Genomic DNA, 23,438 nt, shown 5'->3' with positions numbered 1-23,438 from the left:
GTCTTAGTGCCAATTTCAGAAGCATCCCATTATTAGTCAGTTCCAACAGTGAGAGTAGCCAGTTATTCCACTGTTTCCAATCTCTGAGCCAGTTTTATTCTACAGGACATGAATGAACTCAATTTAGTATTACAAAAGCTAAATATTTCCCAGTAATTTCTCTCTCTCTTAAAGAGAGCATGTAGATTTAAACAATAAGTCTGAGCATCTCCATACTACAAAATGATACAACAGGTTACAAGGTTACAAGTTGTGCTACAACAGAATACTAAACTAATATGTATTTTCAAAACTCTCTAATTATCTACTTGTATGACAGAATAGTATGCAGTTTGCACAAAATTGTTAATGCTTGAATGCTCAGTAATGATACAGACCATGAAACTAAACCTGCAAACCAATATTTACATGTAATCCTTACTCGAACAAGAAGTTGAACTGACCTCAATGGACTACTCATGAGAGTAAGGATTTGTGAGGTCACGCCCCTGATGACTTCAAAGAAATTCTTAGATCCAGATCCTTCAAAAGCTTAGTCAGGGGACTACTCACATGTATAAAGATAAGCATGTGCCCAAGCGTTCACAGGATTAGGGCATTACTTTGCTTTTTCAACTCTGTTTCCACAAGAGGGTTTTATATTTTGGATCTTGAAAGAACTTCCTCCCTTTTTTTTTTAAACATAAGAAAAGTCCATTTTAACATAATATAGCATTACTAGAAGAAAAATCATTGTATCATAAAAATATAGAAAAGGAAGAAAAAAAATGTGAAAGTCTGTTGTAAGGCTCTGATTTAACCCAATAATACAAACACAGTTATAAATTAAACTCTGTCCTTAATTCACTCAGTAATGGCTATATATTATGTGGCACAAAGTGGAGCAAATGATTACATATCCCAGGATCAGTTAAGGAAATCAACTGGAAAAATCACATTTCCATCCAAACATTTTATACATATTATTGTTACAAGTCACTTTAAATGCTAATGTAATTGAAAGATTAAAGAAAAACATTTAGCGTGCTTAGTGTATTTGGCAGCAGCACTTTGTTTATATCCCACAACTGTTTTGCTGGGCTTGCCCAGGCTCTGCAAAAGGTTAACAATAACAGTAGCAGCAAAACTGAAACAGCAACACGCTAGAGCATACACAGAAAGAAAAGGGAGATCTGAGCATGTTTGATAGAGTTGCTTTTTTGAGCCTATCCAAAAGACACTATTAAACAACAGATTTTTTAAGATTAGAAGGACATTCTACTTTACATGGTGTCCTCTCAGAAAATTGATTTAAAAGAAAGGTACATTGAATTTAATTATTTACAGTGCCTCTTCAATAGCAAAATTTCAAGCTTAAACCTAGATTTCTTTCCTTTATAATTGCATCAGTTTTCTCTGCCTGATTTCTGATGACCAAAACTGGATGGACTCTCCTACTAAATATTTTAGTTACTTTTTAATATCCAGTTGGATTGTTCTATCATTTTAGAAACTGATAATCTACTAAATCCCATTTATGGGTACTCCTGTTTACAGCACAGCTAGCAAGTGACAGGCCCTATCCAGGATTACCACAGGCTCCAAAATTTCTCATACAGTGAAATGCTTAAAGGCCTGATTTTCCTAAGTGCTTAAAACCATTGACTTTAGCTGGTATAGTGCAGGCTTACTACGCCCCAAAAAACAAGCTGTGTGACCATCTTCATTTTAATTCTGCAAAAGGCTGGTATCTTTAATCAGATCTGAGGGAAGGCCTCAGGAAAGACATTTATAGAGTACAACAGAAATTCAGCTGGAAGGTCACCTAAGCATGGGGGCGGAATTAAATCAAAATATGGACTAGCTTGCAGTTTAAGTAGCAACACTGGCAACTGTCTTCTGCTAAGACTGCAACATCTGACATACAGCACTAAATATGTGAGGAACCACTTGTAATCAGTTAAATTCTGACAGGATTTACTATAGCAAGTGAAAATTCTGAGGTGCTGATTGGGTGGTGGAGTTGCTAATTAAAGGAAAGTCTGTGAGCACAGAAGTATATTACTGAAGAGTTTGAAAAGTGGAGTGGGAAGTCTGTGGGCAATTTAACCTGTAAATTAGATTTTTATGGGGAAACAACCTTCATAAAAGTGCTAGTTTAATCTAGTTTCCTTATTGAACAAGCTACAGACATTAAAGTAGAGTCAGGGCTGGAAACTCCAGGCATTTCAAGAAATAATATTGGTTGTTTGGAACCTGATACAAAGCCTATTGAAACCAAAGGAAAGACTGTCATTGACTTCAACAAGCTTTGGAGCATGTCCTTAGCAGGCCACCCTCTTCCCTCTGAATCAGTATTGATTCAAGTGCACAGCATTGCATTATGCGGCAACGTGCTATTCACAGGATACTTGAGAGCCTGCCCACTTGTAGATAGCAAATATCCCACATCAGTTCTCCCAAAAGTAAGAGTGTCAGACTTCAACCAGGATGTAGGCCAATTGTGTAGTTATACTGTTAACCTACAATTACCTCTGCAGTTCAATTTTTTAGTACAAATAATTTATATGATGAACTCTGCATATATTTTGGGTCAAGAAAAGTGCCAAACACACTCCTCAGTATTTCACCAACTCTACAATGGGTAAAATAAAAGCTGAATAATATATTCAACCTTTCTTCCTTCCACTACTGAATAAATTATTATTGAATAATATTTTTCATTATTCAATCATGTCCACATTTATTTGGATGTTTACAAACTATAATGAAAGAGCTTCCATCTAGTGCTCTGGGTGCCCTTGACAATCTTTTCAATGTACACCAAATACATGGACATGATTATACCACCCATAAGAGCAAATATCTTAGACTGGGTTAATATAATGTAAGAGGACATGGTGTGACCAAAATAAAGGTTAATAAAAGCAGAGTGTACCCTCTTTACAAAAAGATCTGCCAGTCACCTGCTGAAGCAGTAAAAAGATTTCCCTTCTGTACTATAGGAGCAATGCGAGTGACAAGATTATAGAAACATTTAAAAATATGTAAGTTGGGAGAAAAGTAACAATTTATTTTTGGAAGTTAGGAAAATACATCTGCCAAGCTGCTCAGTAAAACAATGGGAGAGATTTAAAGGTATCCTAAATAAAGTTATAAAATGTCTCATTGAAAAGACAACAAAATCAATCCCCTATTCTCAGAAGAAAAAGTTTAGACACAGTATTTCACCAGGTAAGGAAAATAAATCTGACATGAACTGTTGTGTTATCACACTTTTTAGCTAGTGATTTTTGCTTCTGTTTGGCGTAACAATGTCTCAAATTTATGACAGATTCTCCTTTTCTTTGGAAACATTGCGTGATACTTTATACAAAAGATATTGCATATACAAATTAAATGCAAAAAACCCTCAGTGTTCATGCAACACTCAAAGTTGTAGTTAAAATTAGTCAAGAAATGCAATAAAGAATGCACCCCCAGCAGTAGAGACAGATATATTTTATGGGATATATTTAACAACATAAGTCATAGCAGCGCTGCCCAGAGGATTCAGGGGGCCTGGGGCAAAGCAATTTTGGGGGCCCTGTCCATAAAAAAAGTTGCAATACTATATCATCAAGGAGTCCCCTGTATAGCCTGGGGCAAATTGCCCTACTTACCCCCCCCCCCCCCCGCCCAGGAGGCCCTGAGTCATAGAAACATCACTGACTGCTCTTCATATTCAACCAGTCAGAGCATCTAGCTCAGCCTTTCTCAAATGCAGCCACCAGGGGCTTTTCTTGTAGCCACAGCCTCCTGGACTGTTGTGGGTGGGAAGAGAGCAAAGCAGAGGCCCCTTCCCCCCCCTAGTGCTCCTGGGTGTACCACTTCGGTGTTGGTTGTGGGGGCCGCCAGCAGGAGTCCCTCTCCTTCCACCTTCCCCTGACCCTTCCCCACTCCCGAGACACAATGCTGGAGAAGCAGGTAGCCAGTCAGTTTCCCAGGAGCAGTTTGGACTTCAGCCCTGAGGTTGCAGGGAGGCAGGCTCTGGTTGCGGGGCTTCAGGCTCCAGCTCTCTGCTCCTGCCTGTTCAGCTTCAGGCTCCATCCTCCAGCCACAGGGCTTCAGGCTGCAGCCTCCTGCTGCCTCCCTCAGCCCTCCTGCTCCACCATCCAGGGCTTAATTTGTCCCCAGGCTTGCCAGTGCTGAGTAAGTCTGCTGTGAAAAGTGATACTTGCATGTTTGTTAATATCACTTTTCACAACAGGCTTATTAGCTAGCAATAAATATTACGATGATTTGGACATGTATAAGTGCATATTTTTTTTTCTAAAGCTAATTTAGTATTTCAGGGAAAAGTGTGAGAGTGGCCACCAGCAAGAGTTGGTGGCCACACTGTGAGGCCACCAAAAATTTTGTCCTGAGAACCCCTGAGTCTAGGTAGGAGGCACCAGCCAATGGCTATTTACCTTGCATTGATGGGTGCATACTTGTGAAAGGCACAAATGAACAGAGCATAATCTCAGTTTGTGTGAATTTTTTTTTAACTCCATTCCCAGTATGCTATTTCCAAACATTTGTTACTATTTTCCAGCCAATTATTTTCCAACTTGGTTGTGAACATGCTCCTTGCCAAGGACTAATTACAAACCAAGCTTTAAGGTCCAGTCATTTTAGAGTTCTCTGTACGTTTAAAAAAAAAAAAAAAAAAGTGTGACAAAATTTTCCCCATACTTGCAAATAAAAGGATGAAAGAGATTTTTTTCAAATATCTCACATGCACAAAACGTTCACCTTTGATTATACTTCAGGAATGGAAAGTTTCAGCCCCAAAAGAAATGTATGAGGATGTGGAAATAGATTTTTACTGAAATTGAACTATAGTTGTAATTGTTGAGTGACTAAAGCATACATTAAAAGAAGGTGGAATAGAGGCCTGCTGCAACCTCATGCACTAGGCATGGGGTCACAATGCCACACACTCAAATTTGACCCAGCAACTCCTCTATCATGCCAGCAGGGAAGGAGCTTTGCCTTTACACCGGACAGCTCTGGTCAGGTGCCTGTTTAAAAAAAAAGGAGGAAGAGCAATGGCCGTTTGCCCTCATCTCTGGACTGTACTCCCACCTTGCATACAGAAGGGTCTACCTCTCACATCAACTTTCCCTCTGGAGGGCAAGGCAAGAGTTCTCTCTATATATATGTATGTGCAATGTGAAGTCTCCCTCCTTCTAACTCAAACTTTTGCTCATCTCCCACCTATGTGTTTGGGAAGACGGGAAAGAATTTTTTCCCAAACATTCCCCTCTCTCTCAACTCTTGTTTTCCCTTCTCTTTTGACATACCTACATGGGGACAGACTGTCTCTAATCACACACTATTTACTTTAATGCACAAAAGTTAACATTTTTTCAAGCCAAACAAACAAAGACATCTGTGTAAGAACATTTGCAAATTATCCGGTGACATCTCCAATAAAACAATGCGACAGATATTTGAGCACCGACACAGAGACAGATTGGATTCCTCCCTGAGAAACAAGTTGCTGACTACATCTTCAAACAGAAGACAATAAACCTACAAGTAAAAAACTGAGAGTATCTATTGGGTTTCCGGGAAGTGGGCGGGCAAAGCCCGCCCACTGCTAAAGGATCCTCCCCCAGCCTAAGGGGAGGACCCACAGGACCACAGAACCCATTGATTACGGGGGACAACTAATAAAAGAACAGGGACAGGAGTGCGGTCAAAGGGTCATAAGAAGGGAACCTGACGGGGACACCGAGCAGAGAATCCCGGACAGCGCCCACTGCTCCTAGAAGGCGTCAAGGGAGCCAGTGGACGCCGCCCAAAGGAACTCCGCCCAGATTCGTGAATTGACCATGGAGCGGAAACAAGCCCCACAGTCACCGGAGTCTCCATCGGCCAACCTCCTCTCCCTGGTCGTGTAGATGGCCTTTTTAGCCAGGGTGAGGAGGAGGTTGACCAGGAGGTCCCGGGACTTCATGGGGCCACAGATAGGGAGTGCATAGAGAAGGAGATGAGGGGAAAAGTGCAGCCAGAAACGTAATAGGATGTTAATGAGGAGCCGGTGTAAGGGCTGCAACCTGGCGCACTCTAAGTAAACATGCACCAGGGTCTCTCTCATGCCACAGAAAGGGCAGGTATCCGGGAAGGGGTAAACCGCGCCAAGTACACGCCCGTGCTTACGGCCCCATGAAGGATCCGCCAACTCATATCCCCGGCGGGCCTCAGGAGCAGGGTAGGGTATAGGCTGGCCCACCGGGGCTCCTCACCCTCCAGAGGTGGCAGGAGGTCCCGCCACTTTGTATCGGGGCGGGACACGAGAGTGAGGAAGTGAAGGGTGTGGAGCACGAGTGTGTAGAGTTGTTTCCTTGGCGTGGTTTGAAAACGGATCGGCTGCAGATCGTGCAGCTGGCTTGCGGAGAAGGGGCGAGGGGGCCGGCGGGTCTACGGGGCAGGGGCCCGATGAAAAGGTCCAGAGGGCTTGAGGTGGGGGGTGGGCGAGGCGTGCCCTCCCGCAGGACCCGGTCAAGGTACGCCTGAGCAGCGGGCGGCAAAGCGGCCTCCACCTCCTGGAGTACGCGCCGGGGAGTACAAGGTCTGGAGAGCCCCATGCATTGAGCGAGCATCAGAGGATCCAGTCAGCCTCCCCGGTCATAGTCCAGGAGGTCTCCGACCCTGGTAGCTTCTGCCAGGACCAACCTCTGGCGCACCGCGGGGGACTCCGCCACCTGCACACGGAGCTGGTGATCGTGTAGCAGGGGCTCCGCGAGGAGATCTGCCCCCTCGGTGGCCGCCACGGACCTGGTGGCAGAGAACAGCCTCCAGGTCCGGAGGCAGTCCTGGTAGAAGACCGGCAGCCCGGAGAGGTCTCACGGAAGACCCCTCGGATCGAGATAAAGGAGCTGCTGGTCATATCGGAGCCCTCGGAAGCGGCGCAAGAAGGCGTGTGCGTGCTCTCCACGCAGGACTACTTGCACCATAAAGAAGCCTCTGCAGTGCCTGGAGGCGGAAGACGTGAACCTGAGTGCGCAGGCACTTCAGGCCCTGCCCTCCCTCCTCCAGGGGCAGGTGGAGTACCCCTGCAGGGACCCAGTGCAGTCCTGGCCAAAAGAACTCCAGCACCACCCTCCGGAGGTCGGCCAGGAAGCCCGGGGCCCGGACCAGTGTGTTGAGCCGGTACCAGAGCATGGACAGGACTAGTTGGTTGACCACCAGTGCCCTCCCTCGAAGAGAAAGGCGCCGGAGGAGTCCTGTCCACTTCCGGAGCCGCTCCGCCACCCTGCCCTGCAAACCTTGCCAGTTCTCCGGCGGAGACGGATGCGTGGTGGAAAGGTAAACGCCGAGATAGAGCAGCAGACCCGTGCTCCACCGGATGGCCTGAAGCGCGGGTGGGAGGGAGCCAGCCTGCCACCCGTCCCCGACCACCAGGCCAGAGCTCTTGACCCAGTTGACCCGGGCGGAGGAGGCCGCCGAGTATACCGCCTGACAAGCCTCCACCCGCGCCAGGTCGCCCGGGTCCTGGACCATGAGGAGTACATCGTCAGCGTACGCCGACAGGACCAGCCGCAGCGCCAGCTCCCGAAGCACCAACCCCGTCAACCTCCGGCGGAGGAGACAGAGGAAGGGCTCAATCGCCAGAGCGTACAGCTGGCCCGAGAGGGAGCACCCCTGCCGCACTCCCCGCCTGAAGCTGACCGGCTCGGTCAGGGTCCAGTTGAGCCTGACCAGACACTCTGCGGAAGCGTACAGCACCTGGAGAAAACCCACAAACTGGGACCCGAAGCCAAACGCTCGCAGAGTGCCCAGCAGATACCCGTGGTCCACCCTGTTGAATGCCTTCTCCTGATCCAGGGACAGGAGGGCGAACGACAGACCAACCCTGCACCCAAGCTCCAAGAGATCCCGGACCAGATAGAGGTTATCGAAGATGCTACGGCCCGGGACAGTGTAGGTCTGGTCTGGGTGGATCACGTCCTCCAGCACGGTCCCCAGCGGCAGAGAGATGGCCTTGGCGATGATTTTGTAGTCCGTGCTGAGGAGCGAGACGGGACGCCAATTCCGTAGATCACGGAGGTCCCCCATATTTACCTGCTTTATAGACTTTATAGCCATGAGCTGTAAATGGTTACAAAATAGAAATGATGGGAAAAGATATGACAATCAAATCCATGTACAAATCTACAAAATGTAAATTAAAAAACAAAACAAAAAAACCCTTGCAAACAGACTTTCAGACAAGAAAGGCTAAAAAAGGATGCAACCTTAATCCTACTTTTTGTCATCATAAATATCAATGACCTATGAAATGCCTCTACTAAAGCATTTATTAAACAAAGCCACAATAACTGAAAAAAATGTCTATCCTATCTATGTTCTGTCCTAGAAAGATGGCACATAATGTCTACTCTATGACTTCTCACTCAGAAAGTCCCTGAAAAAGAGTTTATGCTTGCCAGAAACTTAAAGCAAAAACATGGGCTCCATTGGTCACTCTGGAAAAGATTAAAAGCTCAAATCATAATCATAACTAAAATTTTATTACAGAGATAAAGAAACTGAATACACCTTAAATTGTACATATCTAGACCTCATAATAAAGTGACAAGGCAGCATAACAGATAGGCTACAAAAACATTAAAATAATGTAATAGCACTACATAAATACCAGTGAAACTATTCAACAAAGTTATTCAAATCATTCTACATACGGGGCCAAACTTTAAGATCCAACTACACCAAGTGAGACAAAATACAGATACAAACTCTGTATCTAAAGCTCTGCAAATAAATCCTCCATGCACACTGAAACTCCAACATCAATAGCTTCAGAGCAGAACTGAGTCATTTCCCTGTCCTAATCTACTTACAGGAACATGCATTGAGCTCTGGTGCCAACATATTATCCATTCCTCCACCACAAAGCACTGAAGCTCAAAAACCAAATCCAAATAAAAAGCTAATACTGTATAACATTACTACCAAGTCTAAACACTACCCTTCTGACAAATGAAGCATACAACCTCCTTTGAAACAGAACACAGTTTAGGCCACGGAACCAAACTTTAAAACACTAATATGTGAGTTATTGAGAAGAAGAAATACAAATTTTAAAATAAAAAACAAAAAAAAACCCCACAACCTATAAATCCACACCCAGAATCATCACAGTAGCAAATATTCTCACAACAGTAGGCAAAGCTAAAGCAGACTTATCAAATACAGAAGTAGTGTCCATAAACTACAGATGGAAACTGAGAGAAACAATTCTGTGCACAGTGACACTGGAACAGCTTTCCAACCAATTCCAAACACCAATTCCAGGGGCCAGATTGAGACTGAGCAGCATTTTCTCCTACAGTCTCCAAAATTTGAAGTGTGTGAGAAAGATTTCCTTAAAATATCTGCTATGATGTACACTTTCGGTTAAACGGAGATGAAGAAAAACTGCAGAAGTCTGGGAGAGAGGGAGGATTGGCAGAAGTAGCCTGTCAGCTGCCACTAAATCAGTAATGGGAAGGAATGGCAAAGAACACAAGGTATTAAAACCACGAGGGAAGTCCTATCCCGGGGGCTGTCCCATGCAGATGTTCAATGGGTCTGGGGTTAACCCCAAAACACACGGTCCCCGGGGCAAATTCTGATATATCCTCTCCCCCCCCAGCACAGACCAGACCTTTCCAGCCTTTCAATCTGTACAGTTTGCCAAGCCAATAGCGCGCCATTGACCCGAACTGTGCAGCGGGGAGGGGAGCGCTTCGCTCCCTGCTCCAGGCGCGGGGAGGGGGGGGGGCGAGTTTCCCCGTGTCCTCCCCGCCCAGCTGTGCCCACGTGGGAGCAGAATTTCTGTCCCCCGTGAGGGGGTGTCGGTTTGTCTCTCCCCGCGGCGGGGGGGTGGGTCACTCCCCTGAGGGGCGGGGGCTCTCCCGGAGGAGGAGCAGGAATCGCCACTTACTTCCCCGCCGCAGCAGGGGGGTAGTAGGACGCCACGACCGCGGAGGGGCGTGGTTTGTGACGTCACACACTCGGAGCTGCCCGTGACCGTCCCCCACGCATCCCCCGGCTTAACTGCCCCTGACCTTGGCCACTCGCTCCCTGGGGGCCGCTGTTTCCCACGTGCCGGAGCTGACGCGCCGGAAGTTGCGCAGTGGCACAGGCCGGCCTAGGCCGGGGACGCGACTGGACGTTGCAGGGGGCGGGGGTATCGGGGCCTCGCGCTGCAGCGGCCGGTAAGTGAGGGGCGCGAGCGACCCCCCTAAGGAGCCGCTGGGGGCCGACGTGCGCCTGGTGCCGGTGCGCGCGGAGGGGGGCCGGGCCCGCGCCAGCTGCCTGAACTGCCCCGCGCGGCCTGTGGTGAGCCGGCCCCGCCGCGCCGTGTCTGCCGGGGCCGTGCCGGGGCGGGGCCCTGCCTCCCAGCCGCTCAGGCCGAGCTTTGTCGTTGCTTGCAGGCACCATGGGCGCCTGCGGCCACGCGGAGTGCGGGGCGGGCCGCGCCCGCTGAAGGGGAGAAGCCGGGACCCGCTGTGCTGGCGTGAGCAGGTGAGCTGGAGCCGCTGCCGGGCCTCCCCGTGTTCACAGCCCCCTACGGTGGGGAGATCGCGGCTAGATTGGGACCTGCCGCAAATACCGGCCGCGTCTAGTGCGCCTCGTGGTAAAGCGTCCCAGGCCAGGCTGGGGCTTGCTGAACGCGTGGGAACTCTGCCTTGGGGTACAGCACACATCCTGGTGCCAGTATAAACTCATTTCGGCTCATTACCAGCCCTGGCTCCAGGAGACTAATGCTATATAGGGTACTGCTGAAATGTGACTATTTACTTCTACATATTTTCAAATGCCGACTGTATATTTCTTGCCAATAGCCACGTCACATTCAAGGTCTGCTTTTACTGTTCAAACTGTGTCAGCTGAAACAGTGTTTAATCCTGGTGCTGGTAGTTTCTGTCATTAATGTGTAGAGGCTCGTTTATGTTCTCATCAGTTTACAACATTAGGGGATTCTTCTCCCCTAGAATCCTTCCCTGGTCTCTGGACAAGTCTACACTGGGCTAGAAGTCAAGTCAGGGAACTTGTTCAACATAATCCCATCAAAATCAGTTTCTAAGGACTGGTCTGTACTTAAAATCTAGGCCCACCTAGCTCTGTTGCTCAAGGGTGTGAAAAAGTCACATTTACTGAGAGACAGTTAAGCTGACCTCAGCCAGAGAGTATAGACACCACTACATTGACAGAAGAATTCTTCTGTCAATCAACCTAACTCAGGGGTTCTCAAACTGGGGGTTGGGACCTCTTAGGGGGTCGTGAAGTTATTACATGGAGGGTTGCGAACTGTCAGCCTCTACCCCAAACCCCGCTTTGCCTCCAGCATTTATAATGGTATTAAATATATAAAAAAGTGCTTTTAATGTATAAGGGGGTTCACACTCGGAGACTTGCTGTGTGAAAGGGGTCACCAGTACTAAAGTCTGTTACTACCTCTCAAGAGGGTGGATTTACAACAGCAACAGAATAACCCCTTCTGCTGCTGTAGCAAGTATCTGTACTATAGCAGTGCTGCTGTAGTGCTTGCAGTGTAGACACAGCCTAACACACTCTCCCTGGCTTTTGTAGATGGGGTAGAGTCTAGAATACGTTGACTGTAACAGTTTTGCCATAAAATGTATTCGATGCCCCACTAGCTAGAATTCTGTCCAGATGCTCTTTGTTAACCTCATGGATTGAGGGTCCTAAAGTATGGGGGTGCCTACACTATACCTTTTTCCAAAATCACCCACCTTTGTTCTCTCCAGCTGCAGTTGCATACACTGGTATTGACTGGGCTGTTTTTACCACTGTGAACTAATCCTGCTTAGACCAGGTCTAGATGACATGGCAATAAAAGGCTCAATCCTTGCCTGTCCTAGCAATCCCATAATTTCCTATGTTATAAGCAATTTTAGCAGTGTGGATGGAGCTTCTGGGCACACTTAGGGCTTGTCTACACTACCAAGTTTTATTGACAAAATTTATGTTGACACCCAAAAGTTGACAAAACAAAAATCTCCAAGGGGTGTTCACACTTGCTCCCTCTGTCAACAGATCATGTCCACATTGGGGACACCATCAACAACGGGTAAGCAATGCTCCGTGCGTATGTATCCCACAGTACAGTGTTGTGGGAAGGAAGAGCTGATTGCTGTGCATCTTGGGATTCTCTCCCAGTTCCGTCGATAAAACAATCAGCAGTATCTTGCACTTTCTCTTTGTCGACAAGAAGGGGAGAGGAAAAGACAAAAGTCTCTTGTAGAGGTGGAAGATTTTTGTTGCCAAAGCTGGGTGTTTTTTGCGACAAAAGTCCCATTGTAGTGTGTGTGCTCTTGCTGTTTTGTTGCCAACAGAACTTCCCAGTGTAGACAAGCCCTTAGCCCAGGCCTGCACAACTCCTAAAGCAGCAAGGGCCATATTACTCCAAAGAAAACAGCTGAGGGCCGAAACCCACCCAGTAATATGTTATAGTGGGCCCCTAAGGTAGTATAACTAAGATAAAAGAAAATGTCTTTTTGCTAGAAGTAGAATAAGATCTTCCCCCCCACTTTGCAATCAATTGCCCTGTTGAATGAATGAAGTGTGAATGAGGAAGGCGTGGAAGGCAGCACCTCCAGACAGCTGCAACCCTTGAAGAGGGGATGGGAGCCAGACCAAGGGCAATCAGACTTGTCAAGTGGGCTGACCAGAGAAGAACAGACATACTGATGGCTAGAGGGTGGGGTGGGGGATGGTTAGAAGCAAGCACCTTCCTTTGGGGACACCCTCTTTGCAGCATTGGGACAACCCCTAGCCCAGGAAAAAAAAGGACCAATTTTTGAGACAAAATCAGCAGAACAGGTCAGTCACGGACTCACTGCTCGCCTGCTCGCCTCCTCACGCCTGCCACCCCAAGTATAAAGCCCCCCTCCCACTGCCCGGCCATCAGCTCGTTATCCTCCCACCCCAGCTCGCCTACTCACCTCAGGCCTCCTTCCCCCCGCCATTGCCAGCCCACTTGGTTTGTCATGCCCCGGCCCCACCCCACCCCACCCCAGGCTCACCTGCTCAGCTTGCCTGCTTCCCTTGCCGTTGGCCTCTTACCTTCTGCCCCTGCTGCTGGCACACCCTCCCCAGCCTGCCACTGGCCTCTTCACCACCCTGCCCACCGGCCAGCCGTTGGCTTGCCCCACCCTGCTGCTTACCTACTCACCCCCTGTGGGCTGCACAGTGAGCCCACACGGGCCACATGTTGTGCAGGCCTGCCTTAGACTATTGCATGGTGTTGTGAACTAGTTTATACTGCAGTTCATTACAGTTCCCTACCCCTCCACCATCCCAAATCTTTGTGAATCTAGAAAATAGCTTGCAGGATCAAGGCCTGTGTTTGCCTTTTCCTAGAAGGAATCTTGATTATGGCAGGCTACTTGAACTGTAATGTAGACAGGATAGGACAGGCCCTGTGTTATACCTTATGCAAGATCAACAATAACAGTCTCATTCATTTTGCACTTTAGGTAGATTGTGGTTATGTTCCTGAAGTGACCATATTTTAAAATATTGTTTGTTCAAATCATAATATGTTAGTTGATGAGTGATTTCTTGTGTGTTCCAAGCAAAGGGGAAAAATATGAATTATCCAGTTTCCTTTTGCATAAAAACTGAATATATAACTAATAATATGGTCAGTATTGGGGGTAGCCGTGTTGGTCTGTATCCACAAAAACAACAAGGAGTCCAGTTGCATCTGAAGAAGTGAGTTTTGTTTTGTTTTTTTTTACCCACGAAAGCTTATGCCCAAATATATCCATTAGTCTTTAAGGTGCAACTGGACTCCTAGTTGTTAATATGGTCAGTATAAGTGTTGAATCTTTTCCATTGGGGCTTTAATTGTGGTTTTACTTTTCTTTCTGTACCTCTTTCACCCATACCTTCCAATTGAGATTACTTTAAAAGTAAAGTGGGGGAGGGGGGAGGAAGAAAAACAAGATCATTTGCAGGAAATTTATTCTTGGTATTCTTTAAACCTTGAGACAGCAGAGAGGAGAGTATCACAGGTATTTGATGAAATGGTCATTGGGATCTTTGATGGAGATTCTTGGCCTAGGTTTGTACTTTGCCTGCAAGGGACTCTTAATTTGTAATCTGAGGCTGAAACATTCCAGCTAAGGGCATGTCTACACTACAAAATTAAACTTGAGTTGATACACAGCCACTGGTAATTAAAGCGATGGTTCATGTCCACACTTGTTCCTTCTGTTGGTGGTGCATGTCCTCACCAGAAGTGCTTCCTCTGAAATGGGGCATTGTGAGACACAGATAGCTGAAACTAGGCAGTCCTGTGGCTGACAACCTCAGCTGTAGGCATGGGGCTCACAGCTGTGAGCTGCCCCCATGCAGACAGCTGAAACTGAGCCAGCACTGGGCTCAGTTTCACAGCAGGGAGCCTACCAGTGGTGAAATTTACATTTTTGTCAGTTTCACGGCTGCTGTTACATATTTGGGCTCTGGCTTCAGCTGTCAGCCTGTGGGTGCTCACAAAAGGAGCCCCCCTCTCCACCCCAGAGTTGACATTCTGAGCTGTTAGACCATGTGGGGCTGACAGCTGGAGTGTGCTCCTCCCTCCCCCAGACTCCAGGGCTGACAGCCAGAACCAAAATGTGAAATAATAGCAGCTGTGAAACTAACAAGAATGTCAGTTTCACAGCTAGTAGGCTCCCTACTGTGAAATTGAGCTGCAGCTGGGAGCCCTGCTGCTGCCTCCCAGTGTGGGATTGGCGGGGGAGGGAGAGAAGAGCCCAGATGGTGGCCAGGCTTGGGCTTTCCTCTCCCCCAATCCATCACTGGGAGACAGCAGCGGGGCTTCAGATGGTCATTGCTGGGGCTTGAGGGGAGAGCTCCCACTTCTGGGACTGACATCAGGAGCCCTGCTGCTACCTTCCAGTCAAGGGATTGCCCCACTGACAGCTCAGGTTGTCAGCAGGGAGGCTCCAACAGCAGATGTAAGTAATGCATTGTTTACACAGACATTGCATCCCCCTAACTACATTGACTTAAGCGCTACTCGTCTTGTGGAGGTGGAGTTATTTCAGTGTAATGGGTTACTTCGGTGGAAATAGCATTTTAGTGTAGACACTGACATTATTAGGTTGACATAGACTGACCTAAGGCAGCTTAAGTAGTATAGACTGAGCTTCAGTACATTGTGGAATAAACTCATCTTGCTTCTAAAACAAAGAAACTGGAGTAATAGTTTTAAAATGCAAAGAGTGTATTTGTGTTTAAAATTTTATTTCAGTTTACAATGCTTGTGTTACTATTTGCAGATATATTTGATATATATTGATATGTAAACTATGACTTATGAATTACTGGTTGTTTTTAAAACGAGTCTTTAAAGTGTGTTCCTCTCCTTATTGGTGTGTGTTGTTTTGTTTTTTAAATGCAGAGTCTGCTTATATCAGTGTAGGAAGAACCAGGTATAGCTCTAGTACCGTGTTTGGCAAGTGGTCTGTGCCGGTGCTGAACAGGAAAGAAAAGAGAACAGGGGATTAAAAATGAGGCCTCGTGAGTTTGAAAATACATCATGTAGGTGCCCTCTAGTTCTGTCTTTGTGATCTTGAGGTGATGGTGAGACTAGGACAACATTAAGTGTAACGATGGCCAAGTATTCTTTTCCACTGTGCATCATGTCAGCGGCAGCCAATCTTTATCTAGTGTACCAGCCTCTCACATGGCATTGCCAATATCTTATGAAGAGGCCATGTGAAATGCATGAGCAGCTCAGCTGATGTTACACTGTTTTATTTTGTTTTGCACACATTGAAGAGAAAAACAATTGCAGAGCCCACTCAGTTCTGCTCCATCCTAAAAGGATATTTGTAATTAAAATATATTGTACCCACTCTTAAATGTGCAATAAATAACCTGGGCGCACACATTTTAGTGTATCATTGCTGTAGATGGGTTGTTGTGATTTGCTTGAGTGTAGGTTAGAAAAAAGCATTTCAGTGCCTTTTTTTTTTTTTTTAAAGGGGAGTGTGTGATAGTACTGAGTGAGGAGGTACACAGGAAACTTTTGAACCTGAAATTGCTTTTTGAGAAAAGTGGAACACTGATTATATAAGGACTTCCACTGAGGTAGACTTCAACGTTTATTAAGCTAAGGGTAAATATTGATGAAAACCAAGAGGTAATACGTATTTTTGAATTATTAATCAGAAATATCTAGATGTCTGTCAGTCTGGTGAAGAATTTCATAAGAATTACAAGATTTGGAGGGTTTTTTAAGATGTTCTAGAAAGACGATAATGCTATTTGGTTGGGGAGTGTGACTAAATTTAGATCTCTGAGCCAGTCAGGAAGCTTTTATTGGTGTAAATGCTCTGCTTAACATTTTTCCAGGCTTTGATATTGATCTTGGGAGGTAGAGTTGAAAATTACTGACATGACTTTTTTTTTCCCTGTATGTAACAATGATAAATCCGTGAAAGCATGTACCTTGGTAATACTATGCCATTGGATGGAGAGTAGGAGAGCTTGGCTTGCTTTGTAGTCCAGCAGAGCTGCTCTCTTGTTGATTCATTAAGATATTACCTTGAGTGAGTCCAACAATGTGTTATTTCTTATACTTTTCTGATCATAGTTTATTTTTGGTCCCAACATTCTCCACAACATGCATATGCTTTAATTTCATATAACTGATGGTGGTGGTCTTCAGAACTGCTGTTGTGGAGTTAAACTAGAGAATAAATGCTTTTATGGCCTGTAGTTGTACTTTTTTTAAGTGGTCGTCCTGACAGCTCTCACCTCACAAACTAAACGATTTTGGGCTGGTTTGGTATTTGAATGAAACTCCAAAGAACCCTTATGTGCTGCAGGAAGTGGAGTTGGTGATTTAGTAGGTAGCACCTTTTCCTCTAAGGCCACGTCCAGACTACCCGCCGTATCGGCGGGTTAAAATCGATTGCTCGGGGATCGATATATCGCGTCTAATCTAGGCGCGATATATCAATCCCCGAGCGCGCTTATATCGATTCCGGAACTCCGTCAACCCCAACGGAGTTCCGGAATCGACACGGAGAGCCGCGAACATCGATCCCGCGCGGTGTGGACGGGTGAGTAATCCGATCTTAGATATCAGAGGGTAGCCGTGTTAGTCTGGATCTGTAAAAGCAGCAAAGAATCCTGTGGCACCTTATAGACTAACAGACGTTTTGGAGCATGAGCTTTCGTGGGTGAATACCCACTTCCTCAGATGTTAGTCTGTTAGTCTATAAGGTGCCACAGGATTCTTTGCTGCTTTTACCGATCTTAGATATTTGACTTCAGCTACGTTATTCACGTAGCTGAAGTTGCATATCTAAGATTGATTTCCGCCCCCTAGTGTGGACCAGCCCTAAGTCAGAAATAAATGAGTGGCGCAGCATGGTAGCTGTGGGGGGCACTGTGCTGCTGGAAAGTTGTGTTTCAGATGTGACATTAAAAAAGAAAAATAGCCCTGGAATGAGAGAGGGTGTTAACCTCATTGACCTGGACAAAATCCAAAGTAGGTAGTTACATTACACCTACCTGAACTTTTAGGGAAAGTTTAAAGGGATATGATATTATTCACATTTGGTCTAGTCCTGTACCTGCTGAACTCAGGGAATTTTCAGTTAACTTTTGTGGGTGCAGTACTGGGACTTTGTTGTCTAAATTGCTGTGTTCTGCTACCTTTCATCATAGATACGGATGAATTTCACTGCTGGATGAAGTGATTTTTGCGTAAATGTGTCAGCGTAAGGGCTAGATTGCGTAAGCACTGGGGCACTATTTACACTCGTGCTTTAAAGTGCTGTAACTTGCTGCGCTCAAAAGGGTGTTTTTTCACACCCTTGAGTGAGAAAGTTGCGACGCTGTAAAGCGCCAGTGTAACCAAGGCCTAAGGTTTTGTAAAGTTACTTGGGATGAAAGTTGCTATATCAATAGTAAAATATTACTCCCTGTTGTACGATGTGAGAGAGTATTATTGTAGCATTGCTGAATTACTAGTGAAAGTGTAATTTTGCATTGTCAGAAAAATCCAGATTTTGGCAACATTCAGAGTTGCTTTCTGCAGTTATGAGGCAAACAGTCACATTTGGAGGAGCAACTTCTTGTAGTTTATTATGGACCCAAATTAAATTTAGCATTTGGAAAGCCTGTAGCAGATATTTGATGATCCTTGCTTGATGAGCAACAGCAATGTGAATTCTTTACATCCGCTAATTCTGATGTCAGTCTGCACCTTTAGAAAATAGTCCTCCTTTCCCACTTAGGACTTGATCCTGCAAATTGCTCTCCACAGGCAGACCCTTATGTTTGGGCAGAGCACTGCACTTTTGAAATAAGTTGGGCACTGCATGGGTCTCAGGGTTAGCCACGTGGAGACGGTTGCAGGAGCACGGCGTAAAATTATTCATCTATTTTGCAATGAATATGAACATCATATTTAGGTGCTGTTTTATTTTCCAGTTTCAGTTATAAACCCACAACAGTTCATCTTAATCAGGAAAAGCACCATGATTTCTCAAAGAAAATATAAAATATGCTTTAATCTTAATTCAGATTTTAAATCCAAATAAATACAATTTTCATTTAACTGTTTGTATTCGCTTCTTATTTTTCAGAGTTCTTTGAAAAATCCTTAGTGGTCTTGACAATGTTACAAGTGACATAAATTAGCCAATGGCACAGCATGATGGATTCCCAGAAGACTGGAAATGGTTTGCAAGTGATTGGACATGGGACTGGTATAGGGATATCTGCACTCCACATGGTGGGGTATTCGGGAAAAGTCAGTTGAAACTTTTTTCATGTGTGCAAAGTTCATTTTTCTCTATTTTTGAGAGATTTTAAATTTGGTCTTAATTTTGCAAATTAATTTACAAAATTATTTTTCCACGGAAATCTTATAGCAATGGCGAAAGATTATTCTGTTTTAAATATACTTATCTCTTTGAATTTGTTTACTGGCATTATTTTCCAAAGCATTTGATCTGTGATTTGTCTTTGAGAGTTCAGAGTTTATATTCACTGGCAGTGAATAGCTTTTTGTTCATTGCAAATAAAATGAGCACCATTTCAATACTTAAGCTTTTTACACAAAATACCTTATGAAAACTCTTACTTAAAATGCTAGCCAGGAGGCAAATTAATTTAGAACACTCCATCTCCTCTGTATATTTTATTTGCTATGATCAAATCCTAAACCATCAAGTTTAACTTTTAAATACATAGCTTCTTCATTATGGAAAAAAAATATTGTTTTTCAGTGCTGTCATTTATACCTTACTCTTTAGGAACAGCATATTACTGTATGCACTTTATTTTTTAGAACTGTAATTCTGCTGAAGTAACGTCAGATGAGTGCTGCCCAGCCTGCAAAGAGAGAGGCCAGATACAAGCTTTACGGACTTACCGCATTAGCTTTCAAGAGTCTATTTTCCTTTGTGAAAATCCACAGGTATTATATCATTTTTTCTATGTTGTTGATTGTATATAGACCTTTATCTTTTAGCAACCCCATCCTCTAAATCTGAGTACTCGCTATCTTTCAAGTGGTGCCCACAGCCCAATACATCTCAGAATCAGGTCCCTATGAGTTCATATGCTAGACAATTATCCACATGTGATTAGACAGAGCTAGTGTATCTTTATGTACTAACTATTTAGGCACAAGTTCTTGAAACTACAGGAATTGCATGAAAAGAGCAAAGGGTACTTTGTGAGACAAGGCATCCTGTTTAGTACTAAAGATGTATGTTTGAAACAAATTACAAGGCTGTTGTTTTGTGTTCCACATTTCCAGTATTCCAACATAAAGGAGGGAAGATGGGAGGCTTGTATCTGCAGGGGGTGGATTGCAAATAATTTGGAAACAACTGTAGATGTCCATTCTTCCAAATATTTTTCTTTCTTTTAAGTTTAGCTGAATTCTCGTTTTTTAATAGCTGGATATGGTTGGAGTTGTGGGGGCAGGAGTTGTTTTTTTTGTTCACAAGCTACAGTGGTCTTGTGAGGATTGTTACCCATAAGTTAATTGACTGTACCCTCAAATATAATTTCACATTAAAATTGTAAATTCTGGTTTTCTTTTTAAATACCCATAAGATGGGACTAGAAGAGCAAAGGGCTTGAGAGTCAATTTTCAGCTTCTGAAGGTCTGCAGGAATAGAGTTCTTCTCCTTACGAATTAGCTGGGATATAGGAGATGGGATCCTTTCCTGGGAATATTATGAGGTCTGTGGGGAAGAGTGTGAAATGAAGAGAACTAGGGATATAGAGAGTCTTAAATTGGTTATTGCAATTAATCAAGGTACCTTCTGTTAGTACGCAATGACTTTATGAACGCTATCAGACAAAATGCACTTCTAGTCCTTAATGCATATGTTGAATTTTTATGATTTTTAATGTCAATAAACAAATGTTCTGTGTTCTATTTGAACTGCACCGTTTGTATTAACTTCCAAATTTTTCACCCAGAAATGCTTTATAGACATCACTGTAATCTGTTTTTCTTCCCTTCAGTGCATCTACCCTCTGGGCTATAAACCATTAAACAGCATAATAATTCCTGCTGATTCAGAACATCATCAAACTCAGGGTACTGAGAGAAAAAGGAAGATTTTTGAAATCAGTCCTACAGCTTCCCCCATTGAATCATGTTCAAAACAAGCTAGGACAAACAACAATTTGATAGATGCTAAGCACACTTTAAATACTGATCTTGTTGTGAAGTGTAATGGATATAATTTGTGTGTGACCCAGCCATGCCTACCTGATTTATCACTGGATGATCAGCAGAAACATAATCGTACGACTGAGTCTCTGGAGCATAATGTGGACTTGGCAACTGCTATTACTGTTGGTGGTGCACAAGAAAGTCCTGACTCTAATTCCAAAACAGAACTTTTCCCAAATTCTGAACTTTGTTCAATAAAATCTGAAATCTTGCATACAGAAAGTAAATCTTCATTGTTCACAGGGCATTTGTGTCTCCAGTGGAGGAACATATATGCTCTGTGTTGGTTAGACTGTATTTTGTCAGCACTGGTACACTTAAAAACTTTAAGGATTGCTGTGACTGAAGCTTGCACTGAAGAATCTCTAATCCAGAGGCTGTTTACAAAATATAACCAAGCGATTGCACTCTTGAATGCCTGCCAAATAAATAAGCTAAAAGGTGAGTAACTTTGTTGCTATTTCTTTCTATTTCAAAATAGTTTGAATGTACAGGAATACAAGTATGCAGTGGAATTTAATAGTGTATGCAGAAGTTTTCATTCCCTTCTATTTCAAGATTGCCACGGGTGAGCTGCAATTTATTGTTACAGAATTCAAGATAAAGATGTAATTTTCTTGGTCCTCAGTAACTGGTGAAACTATGCGATGGCATCTCTGCCCGTTACGTAAGGGTGAATGTGCACCCTCTCTAAAAGCAGATATTTGAGGCCTGGTCTGCACCTCCAAGTTAGGTCATCTTAGCTACATCGCTCAGGGCTGTGAATAATTTCATGCCCTGTGTGATTTAATTAGGTTGATCTCTCTCTCACTCACTCACATTCAGTGTCAATGCAGCTATGTTGATGGAGGAATTCTTCCATCAACCTTGCTGTGACACTGTTTGAAATCTAGGGGACACTTATGAATACCAATATTGAAAAATTGCAATGAGTTATGCGAGATATACCGTGTAAGATACCTGAAAAAGTTATAATTTGCCATATATGATCTTAATATGTTTGTATCACCTTTTATATTATGAATTATAGATATGTATGTATTTTAAACTTGTGCTATGCTTTTGGGTGACACTCTCAGACAGTTTGGCATCAGCATTGCCTAGCCTGCTTGATAGCCCATTAGGGACCATCAGCTATACTATTGACCCATTGAGAGAAGGCAAGGGATACACCTCATGACTTAGCAAGGCATGCATGGGCGGGCATTCCTATGGACAGAAAAGGCTTCCAAGCCATGTGCTGGACAGCTTGTGTTTGAAATAAAGGAAGCACGAGCTGCATGGCAGAAGACTATCAAAGGCCGCTGCATCTTCTCCATTTTGTCTTCAATCCTACTTCCTATCGCTGGAGGAACTTTGCTGCAAACTGAAGCTCTGAACAAAGGACTGAGGGCTTGGCTACACTGGCACTTTACAGCGCTGCAACTTTCGTGTTCAGGGGTGTGAAAAAACACCCCCCTGAGCGCTGCAAGATACAGCGCTGTAAAGCCTCGGTGTAATCAGTGCCGCAGCGCTGGGAGCGCGGCTCCCAGCGCTGCAAGCTACACCCGTAAGGGATGTGGTTTACGTGCAGCGCTGGGAGAGAGCTCTCCCAGCGCTGGCGCTCTGACCACACTCACACTTCAAAGCGCTGCCGCGGCAGCGCTTTGAAATTTCAAGTGTAGCCATACCCTGAATGACCCATCCAAGCTGTGGATGTACTCCAGGGTGACTTTCAAACCAGCAAACTCACCAATACTGCTAGGAACCTGATATAAGGACTTTGAAGTCTTTGTATGTATGTGACTGCTTTACCATTTAACATCTCTTGTCTTATTTCTTTTTTCTTTTATTATAAACCTTTAGTTTTAGACACTAAAGGATTGGCTGGCAGTGTGGTATTTTGGGTAAGGTCCAAACCTATACTGGCCTGGTAAAGCAGCTGACTCTTTGGGGTCAGAAGAACATTTTTGGTATATGTGAGCAGAGTTTAAACTAACTTCTCACTGTACTGGATCTAGGTGCTGACTGGGAGCCAGAGAACTGGACTGCAATAAGAGGGCTATGTGATTTCTTTTCTTGATTCCTGATAACCAGTGTGGGGGATCAGAAGCACAGTTTAACTGGTTGGGGAATTTAACGTCAGTGTTACCCACCACTCTCCCTTTTGCAGCCTGCCCTGCCCTTGGCATTTCTAGTGAGGGGTGCCCCAGGCATCAGCAGATCATGTTGGCTTAGTCTGGCCAGGAGCCACAGAACCAGATCAGTTGTGTTTTGGATCAGAACCCCACACTATTCCAAAATTGGAATTAAAAACTCAGTGTTAAAGGTTAAAGTTAGTCACAATGAGTGATCCACAATCAAAGCTGCAAGCTGTGAGAGAGCTGGCATCTTCAGCATGAGAGAGAAATGGTAGAACTTCAGGAGCAAGAGAAGCAAGCTTTGGCCCAGCTGGAAAAAGAAACTGAGGAGAGAGCCAGGTGAGCTGGAGAGAGAGAGAGAGAATCTCATGGAAGGCAAATGGAGCTGCTGCAAGTTGAGAGTGAAGTGCCAGAATTAAACTCCAAACTGAAGTGATAAAAGAACAGCAGAAACTGTATCATTCTGAAAGCCCAGTTTCTAATGATGTGGTAACTGTTTAATTAGGGTAATGTCATAACCCAGGCCCAGGAAAAGTATGAAGGTAAATCCACTGTATCATCTGTAACTATCA

At 44.6% G+C, this 23,438-nt stretch overlaps 1 protein-coding gene across 4 annotated transcripts in view; it reads left to right on the top strand.

Annotated features, from left to right (window-relative positions):
* The first annotated feature begins 10,433 nt into the window (after positions 1-10,433).
* USPL1 (ubiquitin specific peptidase like 1) overlaps positions 10,434-23,438 on the top strand; it is a 32,020-nt gene continuing 19,015 nt past the window's right edge. The window contains exons 1-4 of one of the 4 annotated variants that reach the window (XM_050937164.1): positions 10,434-10,521; positions 18,633-18,799; positions 19,340-19,468; positions 20,533-21,187. In XM_050937164.1, the coding sequence (XP_050793121.1) occupies positions 18,701-18,799; positions 19,340-19,468; positions 20,533-21,187 (883 nt within the window). In that variant the 5' untranslated portion in view covers positions 10,434-10,521; positions 18,633-18,700. The other 3 variants (XM_050937163.1, XM_050937165.1, XM_050937166.1) reach the window with 3 other exon arrangements.

The sequence above is a fragment of the Gopherus flavomarginatus genome, chromosome 1, assembly GCF_025201925.1.
Source record: "Gopherus flavomarginatus isolate rGopFla2 chromosome 1, rGopFla2.mat.asm, whole genome shotgun sequence".
Lineage (NCBI taxonomy): Eukaryota > Metazoa > Chordata > Testudines > Testudinidae > Gopherus > Gopherus flavomarginatus.
The sequence above is the reverse complement of the archived record's forward strand: the minus strand, read 5'-3'. Positions and strand labels throughout refer to the sequence as shown.